Source organism: Drosophila hydei, unplaced genomic scaffold, assembly GCF_003285905.1.
Source record: "Drosophila hydei strain 15085-1641.00,03,60 unplaced genomic scaffold, DhydRS2 tig00000001-arrow-pilon, whole genome shotgun sequence".
NCBI classification, from domain to species: Eukaryota; Metazoa; Arthropoda; class Insecta; order Diptera; family Drosophilidae; genus Drosophila; species Drosophila hydei.
Genome location: NW_022045643.1, coordinates 1,017,852 through 1,037,975, shown reverse-complemented (window position 1 = coordinate 1,037,975; position 20,124 = coordinate 1,017,852). Strand labels below are relative to the sequence as shown.

At 40.4% G+C, this 20,124-nt stretch overlaps 8 protein-coding genes across 9 annotated transcripts; 3 read left to right on the top strand and 5 right to left on the bottom strand.

Annotated features, from left to right (window-relative positions):
• Nucleotides 1-33: 33 nt before the first annotated feature.
• LOC111595071 (protein Z600) lies at nt 34-627 on the bottom strand. Its single transcript, XM_023308627.2, has one exon. It carries the CDS (start codon nt 333-335, stop codon nt 69-71), a length of 267 nt encoding a protein of 88 aa, XP_023164395.1. The 5' UTR covers nt 336-627; the 3' UTR covers nt 34-68.
• A 145-nt stretch (nt 628-772) lies between these two features.
• LOC111595069 lies at nt 773-2,722 on the top strand. Its single transcript, XM_023308626.2, has 4 exons — nt 773-1,258; nt 1,503-1,608; nt 2,049-2,167; nt 2,237-2,722. The coding sequence occupies exons 1-4, from the start codon at nt 1,207-1,209 to the stop codon at nt 2,500-2,502; spliced, it is 543 nt and encodes a 180-aa protein (XP_023164394.1). The 5' UTR covers nt 773-1,206; the 3' UTR covers nt 2,503-2,722.
• Nucleotides 2,723-3,395: 673 nt separating this feature from the next.
• Nucleotides 3,396-4,463, top strand: LOC111595107 (deubiquitinase OTUD6B). Its single transcript, XM_023308672.2, has one exon. It carries the CDS (start codon nt 3,490-3,492, stop codon nt 4,420-4,422), a length of 933 nt encoding a protein of 310 aa, XP_023164440.2. The 5' UTR covers nt 3,396-3,489; the 3' UTR covers nt 4,423-4,463.
• A 386-nt stretch (nt 4,464-4,849) lies between these two features.
• LOC111595065 (sugar transporter SWEET1) lies at nt 4,850-7,232 on the bottom strand. The gene is made up of 3 exons (XM_023308621.2): nt 6,874-7,232; nt 5,199-5,604; nt 4,850-5,132 (listed from the first exon to the last, which is right to left on the bottom strand). The coding sequence occupies exons 1-3, from the start codon at nt 7,041-7,043 to the stop codon at nt 5,016-5,018; spliced, it is 693 nt and encodes a 230-aa protein (XP_023164389.1). The 5' UTR covers nt 7,044-7,232; the 3' UTR covers nt 4,850-5,015.
• Nucleotides 7,233-7,365: 133 nt separating this feature from the next.
• On the bottom strand, nt 7,366-8,948 carry LOC111595063 (DDB1- and CUL4-associated factor 13). Its single transcript, XM_023308618.2, has 3 exons — nt 8,749-8,948; nt 7,985-8,699; nt 7,366-7,933 (listed from the first exon to the last, which is right to left on the bottom strand). Exons 1-3 carry the CDS (start codon nt 8,816-8,818, stop codon nt 7,381-7,383), a joined length of 1,338 nt encoding a protein of 445 aa, XP_023164386.1. The 5' UTR covers nt 8,819-8,948; the 3' UTR covers nt 7,366-7,380.
• Nucleotides 8,949-9,012: 64 nt separating this feature from the next.
• LOC111595067 (tctex1 domain-containing protein 2) lies at nt 9,013-9,860 on the bottom strand. Its single transcript, XM_023308624.2, has 2 exons — nt 9,419-9,860; nt 9,013-9,355 (listed from the first exon to the last, which is right to left on the bottom strand). The coding sequence occupies exons 1-2, from the start codon at nt 9,729-9,731 to the stop codon at nt 9,096-9,098; spliced, it is 573 nt and encodes a 190-aa protein (XP_023164392.2). The 5' UTR covers nt 9,732-9,860; the 3' UTR covers nt 9,013-9,095.
• A 219-nt stretch (nt 9,861-10,079) lies between these two features.
• On the bottom strand, nt 10,080-11,623 carry LOC111595064 (protein Hook homolog 2). The gene is made up of 2 exons (XM_023308620.2): nt 10,761-11,623; nt 10,080-10,620 (listed from the first exon to the last, which is right to left on the bottom strand). The coding sequence occupies exons 1-2, from the start codon at nt 11,261-11,263 to the stop codon at nt 10,095-10,097; spliced, it is 1,029 nt and encodes a 342-aa protein (XP_023164388.2). The 5' UTR covers nt 11,264-11,623; the 3' UTR covers nt 10,080-10,094.
• Nucleotides 11,624-12,640: 1,017 nt separating this feature from the next.
• LOC111595066 (mpv17-like protein) lies at nt 12,641-14,341 on the top strand. 2 transcript variants are annotated; one of them, XM_023308623.2, is made up of 4 exons: nt 12,641-12,895; nt 12,986-13,074; nt 13,712-13,824; nt 13,894-14,341. In XM_023308623.2, exons 1-4 carry the CDS (start codon nt 12,764-12,766, stop codon nt 14,148-14,150), a joined length of 591 nt encoding a protein of 196 aa, XP_023164391.1. In that variant the 5' UTR covers nt 12,641-12,763; the 3' UTR covers nt 14,151-14,341. The 2 variants fall into 2 exon arrangements, with proteins under 2 accessions (XP_023164391.1, XP_023164390.1); XM_023308622.2 differs by having other exon boundaries at nt 12,642-12,895; nt 12,983-13,074.
• Nucleotides 14,342-20,124: the final 5,783 nt, after the last annotated feature.

The window sequence follows — 20,124 nt, the reverse complement described above, 5'->3', positions numbered from 1 at the left end:
AGGAAAAATATTGATTTGAAATCAAAGGTGATTAATACTAGTGATTACATCCGTACAAATTAATTATGTTAAAAATTAAGTGATTTGCGTGCTTTAACAAAATGCTTGTCCATCTCATAGCTATAGACCCGATTTAGTTTGACTTTCCGTCGCTTCTTCAATTCCGTTAAAAATCCGACGGCGCCAGAACAGGGTGTAGCAGGTACATGCGGCTTCTTAACGTCCTCCGAGTAACATTCACGTTTTCCGTTATCACGCTGCGGCTGTTTTGGAGTTTCTACAATTTTCAGGCTGTTTAGCCGCTGTAAAATTAGACTTGTTTCAATGCTGGCCATCCTTGAACGTTAGATTTTTTTGCGTAGATTCGCTGACTCTGTCTAAGCGCTGTTGACGGATGCTGCCTTGCAACTAGTTTCCCAAATACCTTATCCTGACTTTTATATACGGTAAACGTGCACGCAAATTTAATAGGGCCTGTCATAAAGTTGTGCAAATTTTCAGAGAACTATCGATGCAGCTGCCTATGATTAGTGTAGGTAACAGTAATGGACACGGCGTATTATTTTATGATTTCCGATGAAAAAATCTCAGTTTAATGAGTTTAAAAGCAAGCAGGTAACAATTTAAATCCAACATCTGCCGTGTACACACTGGCAGCAGCGCACCATATGTTTTCAAAATTCAAGTGCACGTGTGTGTGCGTGTGCGCCTCTCAGTGTTTGTGTGAGTGCGAGAGCTAGTGTGAGCAGCTATTGCATTGTGGGGGGACTCATTAGATTTCTGTTACGCGAACGGTGAGGCAGTCGGTAACCCTTCAGCATTCAATTGGCAATAGTAATAATTCAGCATTGGCCATTAATGCAAACAATTGATTTAGACAATAGTAAATCAATAGCAATAGAAATAGCGATAACAACAACAACAAAGCGCATACATCGATTGATATAAAAGTCAAAGCTAACTGTGAATATTGTGTAATTGCTTGAACGAGAAGATGAATTTGAAATGAGACAGCAGAACGAAGAAAAACAAAAACAACTGCAAAGAGAACAGCTTGTCAACAGTTGGATTTAAATAAATTTTTGAATCATATGATTTTCAAAAACAAAGAGCACATAGACGTAAAAATAAACAAAAACTGAAAGCAAAGGATATATTGGACAGTATAAAGTAACAATAATAAAAAATTATTTTCATAAAATTGACATGTACACAGTAAATAAGGGACCTAGCAAAATTGTTGCTAAAACGCGACGCGGTAAGTTACATTTAAACAAATATATGTAAATGGTGTAAAAAGTACAATAAACCTTACGCGAAAGACGACCGCCTGCAAAAGTGTTGCTGTTATGTCACAACATGCCGCAGCCGCTGCCGACAGAAGCAGCGCTGCCAAGCTCCCGCAGTGCGCTCTCTCAGGCGTTTGCTTTCGCTCTTTGTTTTGTAATTTTTGCCGGTAAACCAAATTTGCATTCAAACAATAACAAACAAAACGCCCACAGGTCTGCCACAAAACTTTGAAAAGTTCGAGAGCATTAAGGAGAGCGGCAAGAAACATGGCAGCATCAGCCAGAGTTTTGATCTCAACAGTCCCGAGAAGAACAAGAAGTAAGTGAACTACGTGTGCGTGTGTGTGTGGCTTATGCAAACGATGTTTGCTGCACTTAGGCTTATCTCAGATCATTCGTTTTATCTCAAAAGAAAAAAGAATATAAATCGTATAGGTCGACCTTTGTATATAACAGAACCATGTTAATTAAGTAACCAGAACAGCCAGTCTAGCTGACAACACGTGGGTTTGTTTCGGTTATCGCCAGCAGCGGCGCATCGACTTGTCTGCCATTTTCTGCCCGTTACGTCACAGAAAGTGCTCTGACGAAAGATTTTCCATTATTACGAGATTTATTTTCGTAGTCCACATGTGCGTGACGTATGTTTGCATAAGTACTCAATCTGAATATGTGCAGTTTGTTATTCTTACGTTAATGCAAGTGCCTGTGGATCTTATTCTTATGCTAATGTAACGTACTTCTATTTGAATCTATTAGCATACCGCGCCCGGTATTTCAACAGAGCTTCGCTTCGAAACGCATTGCTCCCACAAAGCTCATTGAGGATGAGGTGATAACGCCGCAACATGAGGAGATAATACGCTACATTAACGACTGTAAGTGACACAATTTAAATATACAGTTTGTTGTTCATTCTGAATTTCAATGTATCTTGAAACTTGCAGCGTGGAATATTTTGGTTGCGCAGAACCCGTATGATTCCAGCACTGTGAAGCACGATGGCAAGGCCGATGCCAACAATAACAGCGCATCAACTTTGGCCACACCCAGTCCTGTGGATAGCATTATAGCCAATACACCTGTGGCGGCATCGGCTGCGCCGGCTGTTTGGGTAGAGCCGCCAAGTCCAGCACTGAACGACTTTAAGCCATTCGATTTGGAGTCTTGGTGGGGACGTCGCTTGTTCCACAACATTACCAAAAGCCTATAGACTGATTGGCCGCTGGGGTACTATAATTTAGTAGTCGGTGCTTCCGTTTCTATTATTTTTACATCTACTTTCGACTGGAAATCAAATTCACATTAGCTACAAAGATTAATATAGCAGTTAAGTGATCACCTTTGCAATTCTAGACTAGCCGTTGGAAACGGCCTTTCGATAAGTCTTGCAGTTTTTTTTGTCCTTTTAAGTATACAAATATAAATTTAAAGATCGTATCTGTTGTTGGTCGTGTAAATAATTCGATACAAAAGTCATTGTATGATTCTTTCATATATAAACTAAGGTTGATTCTTTAAGTTTTTGTTTTACAACATACGTACATATATATATTCGTAAGAGATAAACATGTTAATAGTCTTCTCTGGTCACTAAGCAGCTTTCAATTTAAAAGTCTACAGCATGTTCAACGAAAAGCTTTTAGGATCTTTTTATTTTTACATTTTGAGCTCACACCTGACACTTGCCGAGCAAAATATGTTATACGTTTAGGTATATAATATGCAAACCATTTTAATGTTAAATGTATATCATTTTAGTTACTAGAAAACAATATATTCCTAGTATATTCAAATAAGGCAAATTAATATTGTGGGCATGAACTTTGATCTAAGAGTGCTTTCAAATATGGGAGTAATGAGCACAAAATACTAGTATACCTAAAATTGTTTATATTGAAATAATTTCTATAATTAAAATAGATGCATAAGCATATGCAATTTGAAAATCCGTTAAACCTTTTAGCTGTTTATTAACATGGAGAAGAACTGCTCAATTTGAAAGTTTAGTCTGCTAAGTACTTCATTTAAATGTATCCATTACGTACGTAAGTGGTAACAGTGATACTTCGATAACAGTACAGCATTGCTATACGATTGGCATTGCTGCGTTAACATTGAGCATTTTGCGCCATCGTTAACAGTACAGCTGAGCGCCATCGATCACATCTATAAGATAATTTATTAAAATTTTAACAAAATGTCGTGCGTAGAAGCCATTAATGAATTGGAGGCGCGACTTGGCGAGGCCTCTTTAGAGGATGTCGCTAGTCGTCATCGTCGCGAGCGCAAGGAGCTGCAAGCCAAATTGCAGGCAATGAAGAAAAATGCCCCAAAGAACAACAAAAACAAACGCAAAGAATTTCTCGAGGAGATGGCCCGTCTAGAAGGAGAACTGGAACAGCGTCACAAAGTTGAGCTCCAAGATGCTACTGCGGCAGAAGCTGCATCACCAGCTGCAATTGAGCCCGCAGTGGAAAAATTGTCAACAGCAGCCCCAGCTGCAGACAGTGACAATGAAGAGTCCGATGTAGTGCATCCAACGCACCAACGTGTGTCGAAGGCCCAAAAGCGCCGGAACAAAAAGGAAAAGGAGGCACGCGAACGGGAGGAGGAAATCCGGGTGGAACTGCAAAACGCCGCCAATCAGCCGTCGCCCAAGCAAATTGAACTGCAACAAATCACAGCCAAGCTGAAAGACCGCCAGCTGGCGCTCCACATGATACCCTCAGATGGCGATTGTCTCTACAATGCGATACGACATCAGCTGCAGCTGAATGCGATGCCCAGCCACAGTGTCCAGGAGCTGCGAACCGAGACGGGCAACTATGTGCGCGCCCATAAAGATGATCTCATTTGCTATATGACCCATCCGGATACAGGAGATCTACTCAATGACGAGCAATTCGAATCCTACTGCCGGGACATAGTCAAAACCCATGCCTGGGGCGGACACATCGAGCTCAAGGCGCTCTCCTCGTTACTACGCGTGCCCATTGAGGTAATCCAGGCCGAGGGCTCCTCCACGCTGCTGGGCTTGGAGGAGTTTGGCGGGGCGCCTCTCGTCGTTTGCTATCATCGTCACATTTACCAACTAGGCGCCCATTACAACTCCACAATTCCAGTGGAGTAGGAGCATAACTAGAAGCTGAGCATACAAATGAAATAAAATGTAAATGATTTGTAACTCGTTTATTGAATTAATATATTGACTATATATAGATATATATAGATATATATATACTATATATATACTAATTATAAATATGCAATTGGAAGATTTGAATTATTGTCAAAATTTGCAAATAGTTTCATATGCTTTGTACAAATGTTATTTATTTGAAAATAACAAAAAAATTAGTTAAGGCGTAATATACAAGATAATTAATAGGCATTTCAAATATCTATATATATATAGATCTGATCCAGTTATTGTTAGCTTATATTCATAATACGAACTGTATTCAGAAATTCACAATTCGCGCTTGAAATTGAATATGTACAACAATTGAATTTGTAAATAAGCTTAGCTAATTATTATTAGCTAATTATTATTATTATTAGATGGAACCCTGCCTGATTATTGTTTAGTCAAAATTGTACTAGAAGCGTTTGATCTCGAAATTGGAATAATTAGATAAGCTGAAATTTCTAGATGATGTCAGAGGTGTCAATATTTAATGTCTTTCTTAATTCGTTGAGTTAAGGTACTTGTACGTGAGTTGTTTACTTTTCCTTCTTCTTCTCGGACTTGGCAGTGGGCTTCTTGGCCGGTGTACTGGGATAGATGATAAACATGAACAGCTGGATACCGCCCAAGATCCACAGGAACAAGTTCTGATACTACAAAATGAGAAAAGATATGAAGTGAGAAGAGGACTTGACTCGATTGTAAGCCAAAGCACTTACCACCATGACATGATTGCGTATGGACACCGCATACAAGGTCCAGGCTGTTGCAACTAGCTGTCCGGCAAAAATAATGGGAAAGGGCATGCCCTCCGTGCTCTTCTTCTTGATAATGTTGGGCAAATTGAGTAGCGGCGAGCCAACCAGCCAAACGAGTATCGATGTGATTAGCATGCCCAGACGGAACTCAATTTGCTTGGGATCCTCGAAGTTCGCATAGGCTATGCAGGCCATCAGGAACAGTGCGGCGTAGCCAATCTTGATCCAGATCTTTGATTTGTTCTCACTCGAAGCGTAGTAATAAAAGCCAACCATGAAAATCGAATTGATAGCGAAGCCTATGACATTGACATTTATCATTGGCTGATCGCCCATAATTTGCCCCAGTTTCAAGCTAAGAACAGTACTATGGGAAGATTGAAGAGGGAAAATCAATAGAGATAAATGTTTGATTAGCTAAAAAAGAACCTATAAATATTTATAACTATTCTAGTCGCCCCATTAGAATTTCACAATACTAATCTATGTTTCACCTAGGTAATTGATAGCACAAGTGCATATCAAATCATAGTATATATATTCATGCTGGCTTATTGATAAGAGTTAAGTTAGAAATCTTTCAACTAACAATTTACAGTGGAAACTCCAAAAATAACAATTTAACTTAAAGCTACAATTTTTAAAAATATTAAATAAAATTACAAAAATCAATATATATAACTTAATGAAAAATTGAACATTCTTAAAAATGATGATATATCCATCAATATCCATCCAGTTTTACTCGTCAAAACACAGAATGTGTTCGGCTTAGGCAAGCTATGCTGTACTGTTTTATTAATATTATAAAAGTAGTAATATTATAAAAGTAAGTTAATTCACTAAATAAACTAATCTGACTACTTTATCATAAATTCTAAATCTTTATAGCTAACCTAAGCAAAGCTGGTTCAACACGTGAATGACCCATGTTTAGAGGGCACTTCCTACGCCCACTTATCCACTCTCTAAAAAAAACACAACACAGGCAGGAACACGCAACTGTTGCATCTAGCGGAAATTCTCGCGTGTCGTTTGGCACTTGGCCCCATTTTGCATTTGCATTTTCAATTTCATTAAGGAAAAGCAGCACGTGGTGTAGGCGAGGCGAGGTCGACAATTGCGCCTAACTGGGCTTGTCCAGCTCACTGATTAGTTAAGCTGCTGGCTATAGACAATCATAGACGACTCTCCCAAGTGGCGTCCATCGCATATTAAGAAGCGCTTATATATTACACTCATGTATATGAAGATAAGATGTACGTGCTGTAGGCTTAAAGCGATAAGAATTTAGTATGTGTCCAACTAGAACTGTTTCAAAATGTTGACAAATTCTAATTGGGTAATTAGAGGGGAGAGTTTGTTTTATGTAACCGTCAATTGTCATTGACCGATCTATCGAACTATATATGAGCAGCTTTTTGATTTAGCCTTGAACCACCCACATATCTTACTTATTTTCTAGCCCATTTGGCAGCGTCATGGCGACAATTCAAAAAATTTAATCAATTTTACAGACAGCTGCAATTGTTATTTGGTTTCCTATTTGTCTAAGTGGTATTGCGTTTGTTTGTGTTTAGTGAGGCGTAAAATTGCACTATTTGGTTTATGATTTTTTCAGATTTGTAGCACTTACAGCACTATGCCGCCCAAAAATGGTCCAATTGGATAAATATCGCTGCTTCCCTTTTTGCGAATATCATTTAAAAGTGCTATGCCGGACAGAAATTGTAGTGTAGTTACTGTGCCGGCTATTTTGCCGATGGTTTCACTATGTGGGGCCAACAAGTCGCTAAGTGCATCCATTTTGCTTAGCGCAGCTGTGTGTTTATGTTCTAAGGAAAACTTGTTTTACGCACAGGCACTGGCAGGGGCAGGTTTATAAACAAATATGCGAAATAACGAAAAAGAAATAAAAATCTAACGACCAAACAAAACGGACTGCCGCTGCCGTAACAACTGACTACAAATGACTTCGTAAATCGGAGATGACAACCTTTTATAAACAGAAACAGGCTAAATAATCGCACACTGTTATCGGCATCGCTGGCCCACAAAGTATATATCGATTAAACGTACTTTGCAATTTGAATTCCATATTTGTATATTGTACGTAATCACTAGAAACCTAAACCTAACATTATTATATATCTTCGCGGAGCACATGCTTTTGCTTTTCGTTGACAAAGGGCACCTTGCCCTTCTTGGAGTGTTTGCGCACATTGGCCTCCTTGACCAACTCCTTGTCCTTGACCATACGCATTTTCCGCTGTGCATTCATCACATGACGCGGCACCTGTCGATGACGCGCAATCCGCTTAATTTGTGGATGAGCTGCGTACTTCTCCTTGAGAGCTTCCTGATAGTTGAAGTTAGTACGTTCGCGTGGACGTATGACGCCCAGCTTCTCGGACGCATTGGCTTTCCACATGCGCACGTTCATTTCATCCGAGCCGGAGAAAATATAACGATTGTCTAGTGACCACGCAACGCAAACCACATGCTGCATGCGTTTGGTGTGATAAATGTCGCGGGAGTGACTTTGATGTGCATGATAGATGCGCATCGTCTTATCATAACTAGCCGAAACGAACTCCTTGCCCGTAGGCGCGTAGTCCACATCTGTGACAGCCGAGACGTGATCGAAGTGAACCTTAAGAGGCGTCTGCAGTTTACGTGTATCGAAACTGTAGAGACTGAAAGGCGACTGTTAGCATGAATCTTTTCTAGAAGTTGAATCTGCTTACTTGCAATCTTCGTTGGCTACTGTAAAGTTGAAGGCTTCCATGGGATTCCACGCAAGTTTGTTGCTCTTCATGGTCAGCACAACTTTGCGCAGCGGCTGCGCTTCTCGCTGATCGTACAAAATAATGCTGCGGTCACTGGCACAGCAGGCAAGCACATTTGTCTCAACTGGATTGTAGGAAATGGTGTGAAGCGTGTCTACACCCCATTTCAAAGTCTTGATGGGATCGTTGTGCTGTTCATCCCAAATTGCGCATACCTCGCCGCAGGTGGCGAAGCTGTTGTCCTTACGATTGTGTGAAATGCCATGCAAAATGTGACGACTCAATATTGTGTTAACCGGCTCCTCCTCCTCGCCTACATCAGGCGCCTCTGCGTTCCACACCTTAATCGTTTTATCATCGCCCACAGTGAAGAAACGTTGACCATTCCGAGCATAGGCAATGCCCCGCACAAAGCCATCGTGGGCTACAAAGCTGCGCAGGCTGATGCGATTTGCCAGATCCCAAATACGAACCTCACCATCGTAGGCGCCGGTGGCCAGCGTGGACAGCAGCTTGGGATGTTTGCCAAAGCAGGCGACGCCATCGCGATGACCGCTCAAGTTGCACACAAATGGTTTGGCAAACACACGATCCAGTTTGGTAGCATTCAAAGCGCGTACATATTCCCTAGGCCCCTCCATAGGATGCAGTGCCGGATCATAATTTCGTGGAACTGCAATTTTTTGCTATTTAATGTACTCAACAGTTGACAAATATCTTACCTTTATGATGTTGCAGTTTGGTTTCCCGGACATAGTTGTCCGGGTTGCGGCTTATCATTTTCACCTTCATTTTGTGATTAGCAGCAATATTATTTAAACAATTATCTTAATTTTTTAAAAAATTACTAACAAAACTAACTGAAACATGTGCGCATTTATTTTAATTAGGTATGGTCAACCATTTATCGATAGTATCGATAAGAATGGCAGCCAATTCACAGCTGTTCTGTGCTGCTGGCTTGCGCATAATATATCGATATACATTACCACAGTTGTTATTGCGCGCACTTCCAAAAGTATTTGAATAATGCAACAGGTGCTAATGTGCTATGTGCAACTAATTTAATTCAATACTGATAACAACCAAATACCACGACGATACACACAAAAGTGCCCATATCAATGGTTTTGCATATATAATCATCAGAAAGCGTATCCCAAACAGCGCGAAAGCCATGAAAAAAACCAGCACCTGTCTGCTGATATATGCTGACTTGAATTACGTGCTTGTAACGGTGTTGCAGGCAAGAGCCTTTCATTTTTAAGTTTATTCCATCGGCTACATCGCGCGCCAATTTTGCGGCAGAGTCCATTTGATATGTTTTACCTGAGTATTGAATAAAAATAAATAGATTTCATTTCAAACATATATTCCTTGCTTACTACGTACCTTTTAGTTTTTCATATAGGCACCGCTCGACCATTAATCCTATGAATTGCGTTGGGAACTTGCAACCGAAAGCGGGTCCCATATCGTATGCATTATAAACGGTCACATCGGTGGCCGGAAGTACTTCCGAATGCTTGTCATCCGAATCAGAATCGGAGTCAATTATAGGGCGCAGAGCACTTCCTCCATCGGAGCTGACAGTTTCGTTGCCTTTTTTATCTGCCGTGCGAAGGCTGATGGAAGTATGAGGTTTCTGCCCTGCTTTTTGCCGAGCAACAACACCTTTCGGGGGCTTCTTATCCAACAACGGCATTTTGCTTTAGTTTCTGTAAAAATTCCAATAAATTACTGCCCTCCTTCCTCAGTGTTGATCCATTCTGAGGAACTACACAACGATCACTGAGCTCAAATCTCAGATTGTGCATGAAAGGTTGCTCGGTTTGATAGTTTCGTTTTTTGTAGCTCAATTTTTACTGTTTCTAAAAAATATTCAAAGAATTAAAGAAGTCCATTAGAAATATTCTGTTAAAACGTTTACAATTTTTTAAATTTTTATTATTTTCCATTTTCTTGCTTAACTTAACTATTTTTTTGTAATGTTTCTATAGACTTTCCAAAAACATTTAAGTCAAAATTGAAAAGTACGAAAAAAAAAATTCGAAATTTCTAACCATTTTCAAGGCTTTTGACGCTTTCGATGGCTTCGACGCTTTTGCTTTGCCACTTCCACTTGCGATGTGCTGTTGGTGGCATTGGACTCTTGGCTACTTGGAAACTCCAGCTCCTGCTGCTGCATCTCCTCCTCCTGCTGCTGCAGCTCCAGCAATCGCCGCTGACAGCAACAGTTGCGCAGCGAATGCATAAAGAACTCAAAATTTTGATTGAAATTATGCAAGTCCTGCGGATCTATGCGACATCCTCTGGAGCAGCCATCAATGGTCTGTTGAGCATACATAATGCATTCGCTGGCAAAGCCTAAAGTCTCCTTGAGCATGAAAACCTGCTGCTTCTTCTTCTGCCGCAGGTCCAAGTAACGTGTGTAGAGATCATTCAAGCGTCGATGCTCGTTGCGATAGTCGCTACAAATGGAATCATATTTGCCACGCAACACCTCCAAATCGCACCTGAGCATCTTTATGACTTTATCCTTCTTGGCCAGCTGCCGATGGGCTTGTCGATGCGACGACTTCAGTTCATCATAGCTGCAAAGAGATTAGGGTAAAACGATCAATTTTAGGTGAAGTCTGGAGGCTTGCAATTCTCAAATGGTTACAGCTAGAGCGAAGACTAGACTGATCGAATTAGGAGAGCATTCAACGTGCTCTATAGCCAACCCTCTTACCGCTGTTGCATCAGCATTGGACTAATGGAGTCATAGAGTTCGCTCTTGGAGCCAAGTCGCATGCTTCTTAGCAGTCGCGATTCCGACTCACTTTCGCTGCAGGAATCGGTGTCGACGCCGCGCAGCAGCTGCACGAGTCGCTCATTGCGTTGCTTTTCGGTGTCCAGCGAGAAGTTGAGCTCGTGTATGCGCTCCGTTTGACGCTCCAAGGCCATGCGCAGCTTGAACTCCTGCTGCTGATCCTCATAGATCGTGTGCTCCAACTCGCTCACCTTATCGAGTATTAGCTCTACCGTTTGCCTATACGGCTCTCGTCTATCAGTGAGCTGGGCTACGGCCTGACTGAGATGCTCTCTCTGCGGTTGCTCGCTGTCGTCGCTCGCTATTGGCGTCGACACGCGTGTGTCTTCGTTCTCTGTGGGCGTATTGCTGGTCTGCTTCTTGGAGCCCAGGCTAAGTCGTAGACTGTGGCTCAGACTTCTGGCCAACGCACCAAAGTTCATTCTCGCTATGTGAAGTGTTCGAGTGTTGTTGCTGTCGTTGTTGGATGTTGTGTTGTGCTGTTAGCATTGACTGCGTTGTCGTCGCTTGCTTTTGTGTTGTAGCTGTTTGCATTTCTAACCAGCGCTATCTCTCTCACTCTCTCTCTCCCTCCTGTGTCTCCGTCTCTCGCCATATGCTTAGGCCAACTTTTTAAATTGGTTTCAGTTTTTAGCACCTCTCACCCAACAAACAGTTCCTTTTGGCACTCAATCAAAGTTTTGCTGCAGTCGCTTGTTAGTCGTGCGTGAATTGCCGTTAGCACAAGGCACAAGCAAAGGCAAAGGCAAAGGCAAATTCGTTGGCAGTAGGGGTACAGGGTCAGGGTGTACAGTTAGTAAATACACTTATTGCATTTTTATGGTTAAAAGTTTTTTTTTGTATGTGCCTCAATGTGTGTCCTTGATTGAAATGGCAAAGGCATGAGCCGACGCGCTGATTGATGAAGTTTGTAATAAAAGGAAGCGGAATTGAATGAGAGGTACGATTGGGCATAGGAAAAAATACAAAAGAGTATTTGATCTCAAATACATAGAGCTTTTTTATACATTTCAGAAAAAGCTTTATTTAACAATATTAGAATTTTTTCCTTATTTATGGTCTAAGATATTTTATAATTTCAAAGAAGAAAATCTTAAACAAAAACAAATTATACTATATTATGTTTATAATCTAACGAATTGCAAATTTTTTGACAGAATTTGACTATCTGTAATTTTCTTGTACTTCTTATTCTATTTTTGACGATCTTACGGAAAAACTTCTTAAAAAACAGTTTCTTTTTAAGCTTAGAGTAAAAAGTTATCTATAACTTGATTTCTGCTTTTAAATGTTTATCCTTAACAATCTTTAATTTTTATCTGCCTTATCTACTGTACAGGTGTTTCCATTTATACGCCTCTGTTGCCATAGCCATCACTATTTAGTTTTATAAGCAGACTTCAGAAATAAATGACAGTTTTAATGAACAAATCTTATCTGTGGAAACATATGCACAGATAGTGAAATATTTGCTTGCCTTGTAATTTGCAGTATTGCACTATTGTTTTATAGCTATCATAAAAAAGGAACTAAAAGCCAACGAATTGATTTCCACAAAACCTAATTTTCATTTATTGATCTCTATATATATTTCATTATTGCTGCAGCTGTAGCGTACCTATAGAGCTTATCAAGCATAACCGGAAAATTTAATATCCCAATTGCGCTCTCTCATGCTCACTCGCTCTCACGCCATTATGCTGATAAGCCAAGCCAGTCGTTGCGCTCTCTTCATTTGGCATAGCTTTTGTAACAGCTGAGCCGAGGCAATGAGCTTCATTCTGCTGCGAAGCTTTGACAGCGCTGGCAGCTGTCTCTCTTGCAAGGGCAAGGCGTAGAATTGTAACTGTTTATTAAATATATATAAATCATAATTTGAACTTGCTGTTGTTGTTGCGGCGCTTTCATTATTTGTCCAGACAATGTCACGCCTCATTGCCGGCGCCCGCAGCGTATTCAGACGCCATCCCTTTGTGGCCAACAGCGCCATCTATGGCAGTCTCTATGTGGCTGCCGAGTTCTCACAGCAATATGTCTCGAAGCGCTGGCTGGCGGTGAGTGGCTATGCATATGCATATGCATATGAATATATGCATTTAATTGCAGCAGGGGCTAATTTGATTTATGAATGTGTCTTGCAGCAGCCGGAGCAGCGTGAGGATATTGATTATGCAACTGTAGGACGCTATGCTGTAATGGGCACCACACTCTATGCCCCATCGTTATACGCTTGGTTCGTGTGCCCCACTCCACTAATGTATACGAAAACCGAACTAACACAAACACATGCACATACATAATAACATTAACATACCATTGTATGGGTGCTAGGCATCTCAATTGACATACACACTCGCACATTCATTCTTGCAACGGTAAATGTCGCATGTTTTTGTTTTGTCGCTTCTTTCATTTCTTTTATCAACTTGTTTACAATTTACAATTTATCCAGCACGTGTATGGCCGTCGAAGAGCACATGCACACACACTGTCACAGTTGCTCTCTCTCTGTTTTTATCATTCTCACTCTCTCTCTTAAGCAGCACCGGCAAGAGCGCAAAGCTTTTGTGCATAAAGCTCCAAGCTAGCACGCTACGCACCATCAAATGAGGCATATGTGCACGTTAATCCACAATATATGTAAGTGTCGGATAAAAGCCACACACACACACCAAGCACAAACTACAAGTACAATACAAACACAAAGCGCCGATGTTCACGTATATATATATGTATATATATGGTACAAAGTAACACTTAAACAGAGCACTCTATTAACATAATTGCTTGTCATTTCACACTGTATATATTATTCTCTGTGTTTCGCTTTTGCTTCAATAATTAGTTTTATATATATATATATATCTTAGGTACAAATGGCTGGATGGCACTTTTCCTGGTACACTGAAGACTACTATTTTGAAAAAATTGGTACTGGATCAGTTTGTATTGACGCCCTATTGTCTGACGTTGTTTTTTACGGGTAAGAATTAGCCTTTAAAACTATATGAAAACTATTTGTTAATATGTTCGTTTTCTTCTGTTATTCTAGGCATGTCTCTGATGGAGGGCGCCGAGCATCCTTTTGAGGAGCTGCGCGAGAAATTTGTGCCTACGTTTTTACGATCCTGCATCTTCTGGCTGCCGGCACAGGCTTTGAATTTTATGTTTATAGCGCCACGATTTCGCATTATCTATATGGGCATATGCGGCATGATTTGGGTAAACATTCTGTGCTACATAAAGCGACAGAGTCCGACCACAACAGCAACACTAACAACAACAGCGACGACAATCAAGCAAGAGTAACAACAGCAATGTCTAGGCGTGATTGGATTAGATAGTAGCTTAACACACATTCATAAGCACATATATGTATATGGTTATATTTTGATATATATATATGTATATTTGATATAGTGCGAAGATGCTTTGCCAAATAAATACATTCCAAATGCAATATATACACACACGCGCATACTTATGCATATACAATCGTACAAATGTATTATTTGACCTGGGCAACACAGTGCGTATGATTGATGTTGTTATAAAAGGAAACCCATCAATTACTACTTATACATATGTATGTATGCTGACTGACTGTCTGTCTGCCTGTGTGTGTGGGCTGCGTGAGCAAACGTGTTTAATTGTGTGCGTATGTGCGTAAATGTTTCATCAATATTTGGTGCACAAACAACATGAGAAGCGATGCTAACTATTCAGTGTGTTGGCATCGAGTAGAATAGGAGAATATAATATAATATAATATTAGATATGTGTAAGTAAGTTAGCCACAAAAATAATGTCCTAATGCATTTACCAGCTAGAGATGACACTTTAAAACTATCGTAGCCTGAGCTGGGGCAGAGCCAAGGGCAACCTGAAGAAATGCCGAAGGGGTGTTAAAATGAAATTGGAGAATCACAAATGTTTTATTATTAAATAAATTATTAAAACAAACAACGGTGGCTTGAAGAGCATATACAAATATGGGAAAATGAATAGAAATTATAAATATAATTGAATATAAATATAATATATATATTTTATTTAATTTTATATACATATATTTAATTATTTGCCACAGCAGCTCTTTCATGATTATTTCAGAAGTTTCGCTTCCCTTTGTTTCGCTCCTCACTCACTCTATCTTTCTCCCTCTTCCTTTATCTATCTCTCTCTATCTCTCAAGATTTTAAAGTTATATAGTGTACATATTAGCGACAGTTGCTAAACATACCTCGTGTGTATTTCTATATATGTAATGAACTTCTTATACCAAACTCTTATACTGTCAAACTGCCAAGCTCTTATACTGTTTTCGAATACCTAATTCATACCTAAGCATAGTCCTCTCTTTAATCGCGCTTCAGCCAAATGCGCAATCGATAGTTCAACTATGGTCCATCTCTAGGAGCGCTGGAGCTTCGTCTATCGCCTGAGCAGCTAAACTAATTAGACGTTGCGTGCTTTATGCCTGTCTCATATATTCCCCCAATTGCTCCCTGTGTCCATGTGCGTCTGTTTAACTTATTGCTGTCTATTTAAATTGCAATTTGTCAATAGGCATCTCTGTGTGTGTGAACACTATTTCCCCCACACTCACGCCGCACGCCTTCTCCAACCTCTCTATCTGTATCGCCCCATCTTTCTACTTGCTCGGCTTAAGGCTGGGCATACAATTAAACTTCTTGTACAGTCATTAACAGCACATAACTTGGGCCAGCCTCTCGTCGCGGACCAAAACTTGGCAGACGCGCGCGCCTAAACAGCTTCACAAAAACAATAACACCAGCAGTAGCTGTGGGAGGGGAGGGGGGACGTCGGCTGGCAGTGGGCGAGAAGGTATGTCTAAGCCATTGCGGCTGCCCGTCTACTTTGGTCTCCTTTGGGTGCGCTTCCTGCGCCCCTCGCTTTCACTTTGACGCAGAAAACGTTCGCTGGTTCGCTTTTTATTTACATCCGCTTGTTTGTTCAAAGCGGAAAATTAATTCCATCTTGGCTTGTTTCCGTTTATCTTGGAAAACGTATTCCTTCTCTCTATGTCCTCGGCAGCCCGTTGCGCTTTGTGCTTTGTTGCTTTACTTTTATTTTCGTTTTTCCTTTTTGGGCTTCGCGAACCAGCGAAAATCTGCTGACCAACTGAAATTGCCTGACACGCCCCCGCTCGCCCCTGCCCTTTCCGAATTCGTCGTCTATTTATGTACTTCATCTACTTTTAAGTCGCAGCATTAGGGTATTATATTGTCATAAGGTTTATTGGACGTAATAATAGCTAAATGGATATCTTTAAAATTTTTTTTTTTTTTGTGTTTTCTTACATTTTTCAGATTTTCAAATTAGGCTTAAGTCGAAATAATATTTTATTTTATATCTACTTAAGTGTAAGGACTATGCAGCTGCACAATTTACATTTTAAAAACTTTGCTTTTAGATATATATATATTTATATTTATATATATATATACGTATATATATTTGTTGAGGCATAAAAAAGTTTTTGAGCAAAGTTTTTGCTTGATTGTTTTAATGAAGTCCGTTAAACAATTATAATAAAAAATAAATGTTTAAGTTTACTTAGAGCTAAGTTAACTTTACTTAAGCAAGCATTTGTCTAGAAATATTTTTTTGCTATGTTTTGAATACCCTGTAAATAGAAAATGAGTTAGAAGCAAGTGCAGCATTTGCTCTCTGGCGTATAAAAGTATAGAAGACTTGCATAATATTCTAATAGGCTTTTATCTAAGCAAGTTCAACTGAAAATGCTCAGTAATTTCTTATGCTCAACAGCAGATACCCTACATACATAGCTTTATAGTTGCCTTCTAGTCAAGTTTTTGCTTAAGACTTTAAGACTTTTTTAGTCTCTTCTCTATATAAATTATTATATATATAATTCAATTCTATAATTATAAGCTGAGATTTTTGTACTGCAAATATTTAGAGAAAGCTTATGCTCAAAGGCATATACTCTACATATACCCTACACAAATAGCTAAATAGTTGACTTCTTTTGCTATAAGTCTTAAGATTGTTTTTCTATATAAAATCGATATTTCTCACCTTTTTTAAAATAATTACAGAGCATCTATGAGTCAAGCATGCCCTATAGCAATATTAATTTTTTTTTTTTTTTTTTTTTGTTATATATATAGTCAATTCCTTCACCGTGTTGCCTTTGTGTCCGCTGCTGGTAAACTAGCTCGAGTCGAGGGCCGCCCTCCGAACACGTATATTAAATTAAAAATTAATTTAGAAAAAACAAACAGAGTTATGCAATGTGTAGCGTCGGCTGGCTGCATAAGAAGCTAATACTTACTAATGCTGCTTCATTTGATTCAATTACCGGAAGCATTCACCCAGCTGCGAATCAGTTCTCGCCAGGCAGCCAGCTGCTGCCGTGGCAGATGCTGCTGCTGCTGCTGCTGCTGCTGCTGCTGCTGCTGTTGCTGCCTCTACTTCTGATGCTCTGTTTATCTTGTGCGAGGGAACTTGTTGTAATTACCAAGACCAAGACAAATAGAAAATGGCGCAAAAACGAGAAATTAATCAGCGACGCGCTCACGATGGAGGCGTTGATGGCGTTGATGGCGTGTGGGCGTGGCACACACAGATTTGATGGAACTGGACGTAATGTGAAGCGCTTGGCAAATATGTATGTATGCCGGGACTGGTCGGTGGCCAGTGTTTGCCCAGTTTGATGATGGCCATGACGGCACTTTCACACGCGCACACGCTGCCGCATTATAATTTTAAAAAATACCCAGTGGCCAGAGAGCAGCAGTCAGAGGCGCAGTCACACCAGCGCGCCCAGCAGCCCGATGGCCCGCCCGTTGCGGCACATTTGTTCGCCGGCATGTGAAAATTGATTGCTGTTGTTCATAGCTGCGGGATATGGCCAAAGTTTTTAAGTTCCTCAAGCCGTGCCGCGTCGTCTCCTCCTCCCAGTTGCCCAGTTCCGTTCTGAATTTCCCCACTTGTTGTTGTTGTTTTTGCTGCCGAAAAGCTGAAAACAATGCGCATTCCGCTTGCGGCTCTGCTGCGCCTCGAATGAACTTTTTTTCACATTTTTTTTTTATTATTAAGAAAGTTTTATATAGTATAAGTATTTTTTTTATACTCCGTGCTGGCTGGTCTTTACTTGGGGTTGGAGTATATTTACATTTGGCAGTTGGTTGCGTTAAGCGGCTTGCGTTGCCATGGAGCCCCACCCCGCCCCCGCACACGCTCTTCAGGCTGGTCAAAAAACTGCTGTGTTGACTGCTGCCGTTGAAATTCTTAATACTCTGTTACCTTGCAGACAATTTGATGGGCCAATGGGCGTAACAAGTGTGCGTGTGTGTGTGTGTGTCGGGCTGTGTATTCATAATTAAAGAAAAGACAGCGAAAACAGGAAAAAAAAAACAACAGCAAAAGAATGAAAAGCAAATAAAAGCGGATAACTGTTGGCATGACACCTATTAAAGCACCTGGCGCCAGTTGGCAACGCCAATTGGAAATGCATTCAAGTGGGCACCTTACAAATTGTTAAACAGAAAGAAAAACATAAAACATAAAACATAAATTATATAGAGTGAGAGTGGGAGCGGCAGCATTTCAAAATATATTGTATATTAACTAATTTAACGGGAATTAAATGTGTGAGAATTGTGAGAGGGAATGGGAGAGGAGACACTGCTGATGAAATGTGAGAGAAGGGAAGGCATAGAGATAGATAGAAAGGGAGAGAAAGAGATAGAGAGAGAGAGAGGGAGAGGGATAGGGAGAGAGGACTGAAAGAAAGAGTTAAAGAGAAGGGCAGAAGCGAAAGAAAGAGACAAAAGAAGATAAATAGTCTAAAAATAAGACATAAATATGTAGTATATGGATATGTTAATAGAAGAAGAAGAAAGACTGAAAAGAAAAGAAAGAGAGGGAAAGAAAGTTAGATGTTTAAATAGATAGATATAAATTTATATTGACAGAGAGAGAGAGAGAGTCAGCAAGGGTAAGGATGAGGAGATACAGAGAAATAGAGTTAGAGAGATAAATTAAGAGAGAGAGAGAAAGAGGTAGAGAGAGACACAGGGAGAGATACAGAGATAGTATAGATACAGAGTGAGAGGGCTAGCTGAATGGATAGGTATAGATATCTATCTAGACAGATATAGATATATATATATATATATAGATATAGATGTAGACAGTTAGTTAGATATATAGACAACAGATAAGTGGAAGGAATAAACTTAGATTAAAAATAAAGTTGTAAAAAGGCATGTGGATATCGATTAGAAACTGAATATTTTGGATTCTATATACACATACATATATACATAGACATCGAAAGAGACAAGAGTTTATCCTTGGCTGCGTCTGCTTCTCCATATTAAATTGCCACTAAATGTTATTAAGTTTTTCTGCAATTGAAGGCCTTGAAGATGGCATGACACGAGGTTCCTGCGTACACTATGTGCTGCAAATGAGCTGCTGAAGGGAGCCAGACTTTCGCTCGAGCAACTGATGCCAATTGGAGTAGGCCATGGCGGTGGCACGCAAGCTCGCATTATTTTTATGGCACGGCTGGGGCAGAGGCAAGGGCAGGGGCTAGCTTGGTCGGCAGTTTTTGAGCTGATCTGCAATGGCATAAAATGCCATCAAATTTGTTCACGCACACGCACAAAGCAAACACCTGCTGTCAAGCCCATCAAAAGCGCACGTAAATAAATAAAAAATAAAAATAATGATAATAAAAAAAGGTAGCCAAAGCGAACGGCTGCTGTTTGTTTGTTGTTTGCTGTTGGTCTGGCGAGGAAGTTTGTCTCCTGTTTGACTTTTGCCTTTATGTGCATGCAAACGCATAATCAGGCGTAAGCAAATGGCAGCACACGCCCACACACACCCACACACACACACGGAACAGCCAAGACACGCACATCCTTCGTATATCCTGCGCTGCTTACATTTAATTTCACCTTCAGCTCTTTTCTGGCTCCCCCTTTGCTCCTTCCCGCTCTCTTTGGCTTCTTTTTTGGCGAGTTTCCCGCCAAGACGCCGTTGTCGCCGTCGCCATCGCCTTTTGCTTTTTTGTTGTCGTCTGTGCAGTTGACAGGAAAAAATTAGTTGGCTACGAAAACTTTTGGCCTCGACCAAACGACACAACAGACGACCATTCTCCGTCTCTCTCTCCTTGTGTGTGTGTGTGTGTCTGCGTGTGTGTGTGAGCATCCTTCTTTTGGCCTGGCAGTTGTAAAATGCTGTGCCGAAAAACCATAAACAGGTGTTGCTACCTATGTATGTT

Coding starts and splice junctions, on each gene's coding strand:
- LOC111595071 (XM_023308627.2), bottom strand. CDS start 335: ATGGCCAGCATTGAAACAAGTCTAATTTTACAGCGGCTAAACAGCCTG.
- LOC111595069 (XM_023308626.2), top strand. CDS start 1,207: ATGTACACAGTAAATAAGGGACCTAGCAAAATTGTTGCTAAAACGCGA. Junction 1,259..1,502: donor TGTTGCTAAAACGCGACGCG/GTAAGTTACATT, acceptor AAACGCCCACAG/GTCTGCCACAAAACTTTGAA. Junction 1,609..2,048: donor AGTCCCGAGAAGAACAAGAA/GTAAGTGAACTA, acceptor TGAATCTATTAG/CATACCGCGCCCGGTATTTC.
- LOC111595107 (XM_023308672.2), top strand. CDS start 3,490: ATGTCGTGCGTAGAAGCCATTAATGAATTGGAGGCGCGACTTGGCGAG.
- LOC111595065 (XM_023308621.2), bottom strand. CDS start 7,043: ATGGATGCACTTAGCGACTTGTTGGCCCCACATAGTGAAACCATCGGC. Junction 5,605..6,873: donor TTTTTGGGCGGCATAGTGCT/GTAAGTGCTACA, acceptor ATCTTCCCATAG/TACTGTTCTTAGCTTGAAAC. Junction 5,133..5,198: donor TACGCAATCATGTCATGGTG/GTAAGTGCTTTG, acceptor CTCATTTTGTAG/TATCAGAACTTGTTCCTGTG.
- LOC111595063 (XM_023308618.2), bottom strand. CDS start 8,818: ATGAAGGTGAAAATGATAAGCCGCAACCCGGACAACTATGTCCGGGAA. Junction 8,700..8,748: donor CAAACTGCAACATCATAAAG/GTAAGATATTTG, acceptor AAAAAATTGCAG/TTCCACGAAATTATGATCCG. Junction 7,934..7,984: donor GTAGCCAACGAAGATTGCAA/GTAAGCAGATTC, acceptor GTCGCCTTTCAG/TCTCTACAGTTTCGATACAC.
- LOC111595067 (XM_023308624.2), bottom strand. CDS start 9,731: ATGCCGTTGTTGGATAAGAAGCCCCCGAAAGGTGTTGTTGCTCGGCAA. Junction 9,356..9,418: donor CCTATATGAAAAACTAAAAG/GTACGTAGTAAG, acceptor TTCAATACTCAG/GTAAAACATATCAAATGGAC.
- LOC111595064 (XM_023308620.2), bottom strand. CDS start 11,263: ATGAACTTTGGTGCGTTGGCCAGAAGTCTGAGCCACAGTCTACGACTT. Junction 10,621..10,760: donor CCAATGCTGATGCAACAGCG/GTAAGAGGGTTG, acceptor ATCTCTTTGCAG/CTATGATGAACTGAAGTCGT.
- LOC111595066 (XM_023308622.2), top strand. CDS start 12,764: ATGTCACGCCTCATTGCCGGCGCCCGCAGCGTATTCAGACGCCATCCC. Junction 12,896..12,982: donor TCTCGAAGCGCTGGCTGGCG/GTGAGTGGCTAT, acceptor TGTGTCTTGCAG/CAGCCGGAGCAGCGTGAGGA. Junction 13,825..13,893: donor TCTGACGTTGTTTTTTACGG/GTAAGAATTAGC, acceptor CTGTTATTCTAG/GCATGTCTCTGATGGAGGGC.